Consider the following 3,917-nt stretch of genomic DNA (forward strand, 5'->3'; position numbering starts at 1 on the left):
CCGACCCCGACCCCGGCCCCAGACCCGGCTCCGTACCCCACCTCAGCCTAGGCCACGGCCCCCGCCCCGGCCCCGGCCCCGGCGCGGCCCTGGGGGTGGATGCCTGGATGTGGATTTTGCTGTGGGGCCACCAGGTTGCTCCCACGTGAACAGCTTTAAGGTGGGAGAGAACTGGAGGCAGGAACTGCGGGTCATCTACCAGTGCTTCGTGTGGTGTGGAACCCCAGAGACCAGGAAAAGCAAAGCAAAGTCGTGCATCTGCCATGTGTGTGGCACCCATTTGAACAGACTCCACTCTTGCCTTTTCTGTGTCTTCTTTGGCTGCTTCACAGAGAAACACATTCACGAGCACGCTGAGACAAAACAACACAACTTAGCCGTAGACCTTTATTATGGAGGTATATACTGCTTTATGTGTAAGGACTATGTTTATGACAAAGACATTGAGCAAATTGCCAAAGAAGAGCAAGGAGAGGCTTTGAAATTACAAGCCTCCACCTCAACAGAGCTATCTCACCAGCAGTGTTCAGTGCCAGGCATTGGTGAGAAATACCCAACCTGGGAAACAACCAAACCGGAATTGGAACTCCTGGGGCACAACCCCAGGAGAAGGAGAATCACCTCCAGCTTCACCATCGGTTTAAGAGGACTAATCAATCTTGGCAACACGTGCTTTATGAACTGCATTGTCCAGGCCCTTACGCACACACCAATACTGAGAGATTTCTTCCTCTCTGATAGGCACCGATGTGAAATGCCGAGTCCTGAGTTGTGCCTGGTCTGTGAGATGTCTTCACTCTTTAGGGAGTTGTATTCTGGAAACCCATCTCCTCATGTTCCTTATAAGTTACTGCACCTGGTGTGGATACATGCTCGCCATTTAGCAGGGTACAGGCAACAGGATGCCCATGAGTTCCTCATTGCGGCGTTAGATGTCCTGCACAGGCACTGCAAAGGTGACGATGTCGGAAAGGCAGCCAATAATCCCAACCACTGTAATTGCATCATAGACCAAATCTTTACAGGTGGCCTGCAGTCCGATGTCACCTGTCAAGCCTGCCATGGTGTTTCCACTACCATAGATCCATGCTGGGACATTAGTTTGGACTTGCCTGGCTCTTGCACCTCCTTCTGGCCCATGAGCCCAGGGAGGGAGAGCAGTGTGAATGGAGAAAGCCACATATCTGGGATCACCACCCTCACGGACTGCTTGCGGAGGTTTACGAGACCAGAGCACTTAGGAAGCAGTGCCAAAATCAAATGTGGTAGTTGCCAAAGCTACCAGGAATCTACCAAACAGCTCACGATGAATAAATTACCTGTTGTTGCCTGTTTTCATTTCAAACGCTTTGAACACTCAGCCAAACAGAGGCGCAAGATCACTACATACATTTCCTTTCCTCTGGAGTTGGATATGACACCGTTTATGGCCTCAAGTAAAGAGAGCAGAATGAATGGACAGTTGCAGCTGCCAACCAATAGTGGAAACAACGAGAATAAGTATTCCTTGTTTGCTGTGGTTAATCACCAAGGAACTTTGGAGAGTGGCCACTATACCAGCTTCATCCGGCATCACAAGGACCAGTGGTTCAAGTGTGATGATGCCGTCATCACCAAGGCCAGTATTAAGGATGTACTGGACAGTGAAGGGTATTTACTGTTCTATCACAAACAGGTCCTGGAACATGAGTCAGAAAAAGTGAAAGAAATGAATACACAAGCCTACTGAAGTGACACACAGACCTACCTGTAATGGAAGATGACGACACCCCTACTACAACTGGCATCAAGATTTAAAGGACCTACTTGACCATGGCCTATGGGCCTGACAGAGTAAGAATTGAACAGTACCCAGTGTCTAAAAGGTCCTGATTGGAAGAGAAATAGAAGGGGAGGGAGAAGAGGCTCTAGTCTAAGCAATCAGTTAAAGGAAAATTAAATGGCAGGAATGCTCTGGGTGAGGAAGGCAGAAGCAGGGAAACCCTGACACTGGTATATATCCTATATTCCTCCAAAAGGTTGTGTGGGAAGGTGGGGGGGGGAGGGGGGTGGTGTGGGGGGGAGTGTGCCCTTGTAACTGTAAAACATCTTTCTCCATGGGTGTTTCAGCTTCAATTGACCAATCATATAACAGTTCTATGTTTGGGGGGGGAGAAAAGTTTATAAAAATGTAGCCCATTACAAGTATGGGTATGAAAGCAGAAAAGCGGAGGAGGCAGGGATATCTCATTGACAAACACCTTTGCCAGTTTCTTTGTATTCGTGATTTTTTGTGCTATTAAATGCAGTATTAAAAAAAAAAAGAATAGCCTACATGGGCTAACGAAAGAAGAAATAAGGGGGCTTGTATAAGGAGCAATTGCTCCAAAAGTAGAGAAGACGAGAAATGCTGTAAGTAACAACACAGACAGGCCTCAGCTGAGAGTATAGTGTGTGTTAAAAAAAAAAAAAAAACTGTATGATATACTTGAGCAAATCAATGAACCTCTTTGCGATTGTTTTAATCATCTGTAAAATGCAGATAATTCCTACCTTAAAGGGTTTATTGTTAAAGATTAAATGATATAAAATGTGTCAAAGTATAAAGTAAAAGGCTTGGAACTTTGTAGGGACTCAGTAAACATTTATTGGCTCCAAATCTGAAACTTCCTTGGACCAGTCCCAGAATGGCATCAGAAGTGAGGGACAGTCTCACCTGAGACCCCTGGACAGAGGGACACACATCATGTCATACGCGGTCACATGCACACACACCTCGTTTTCACAGCTCCTTCCCCAATGCTGTCTACTTGGAGCCCTGAGGCAATGGACTCCACTATTCTCCCTTGTGTACAGGGCATCACAGTTGGTGTCACACTGGGGACTAGGCAGTGGGGGGAACCACAACTGTCCCCATAAGGTCATCATTCTGTCCCTTGAGAAGACAGTCATGTTTTTTTCACGACTCAGCTGCCCAGTGATGGAACTCTCATGGCTAGTAGGCTGCCAGGCTTGCACATGAGGGTATTTGGTAGTCTTTGCCTTCTAAAAGCATTATGGGTTTATCTGCTACATTTACCCACAGGCATAGATCAGTAGAAAGACTGTTTTCCAAAGCTCACTAGTCTGTCAGCCCAGGGATATTGATAGAGTGGCTTGTTGGCCCCTTCCCTGATCCTGACAGAGGGCAGAGCAGCCTGTAGAGAGCTAAGCCGAAACAGATGGGATGAGCCCAGGATGGGGTAAGCACTATGAGTTGGCTCCTTAGCATCAGGTACAAAAGTAATTATTACCTAGAAAAGCGTAGGGGGGAATTGAATACATAACAGATCCATAGGGCTTGGATCCACTGGCTCTGGTAAAAGGCTGGGCTCCCTGTGGCTTTTCCAGTCTACTTTGTGATCAACTGACTTGGAAATATATATTTATTTATGTGGCTGTGTGTGAATCTCCAACTAGCTCATAGTCTTTTTTAGGCTGCGGATTGTGTCTCTTCTTGTACCCTGGGATGCATTCTCAGTCCCTTAGCACAGTCCCTGTCACATGGTAAGTATTCAAAACATTTATTGAATGGATGAATTATGAACCAATACACTTTCCTTTCATAACCAAGATTTCATTAACACCTAGGGCTCATAATCCAGGAGAAAATGTAAAAAGGTATTTGTAGGATAGGGAATATTAAGAGATTGGTGGCCTTGGATGGCACCTTGGCAACTTCATGCAGGGTGTCAGAAGACCTTTTGGGATGTGTCTGTTAGCCCTATGTGGGAAGACATAGCCATATCCTCATTCCTCATCTCTGCTGAAAGAAGAGTTTGGGCATGTCTGTGCCACCAGATTCTGACTGTTGCACAGATGCTGACCTTTAAAATATTCACATTTATTTGGAAATAATTTCAAACATACAGAAAAATTTAAAAAATAAAAATAGTATA

The 3,917-nt window shown here is 46.0% G+C and overlaps 1 protein-coding gene across 1 annotated transcript; it reads left to right on the top strand.

Annotated features, from left to right (window-relative positions):
* The first annotated feature begins 6 nt into the window (after nucleotides 1-6).
* Nucleotides 7-2,645, top strand: USP27X (ubiquitin specific peptidase 27, X-linked). Its single transcript, XM_012811299.1, has one exon. It carries the CDS (start codon nucleotides 413-415, stop codon nucleotides 1,727-1,729), a length of 1,317 nt encoding a protein of 438 aa, XP_012666753.1. The 5' UTR covers nucleotides 7-412; the 3' UTR covers nucleotides 1,730-2,645.
* Nucleotides 2,646-3,917: the final 1,272 nt, after the last annotated feature.

The sequence above is a fragment of the Otolemur garnettii genome, unplaced genomic scaffold, assembly GCF_000181295.1.
Source record: "Otolemur garnettii isolate 467f Iridium unplaced genomic scaffold, OtoGar3 scaffold00153, whole genome shotgun sequence".
Classification (NCBI taxonomy): domain Eukaryota; kingdom Metazoa; phylum Chordata; class Mammalia; order Primates; family Galagidae; genus Otolemur; species Otolemur garnettii.

Excerpts from the sequence above, each read along its gene's own strand:
- USP27X (XM_012811299.1), top strand. The coding sequence starts at position 413 with ATGTGTAAGGACTATGTTTATGACAAAGACATTGAGCAAATTGCCAAA.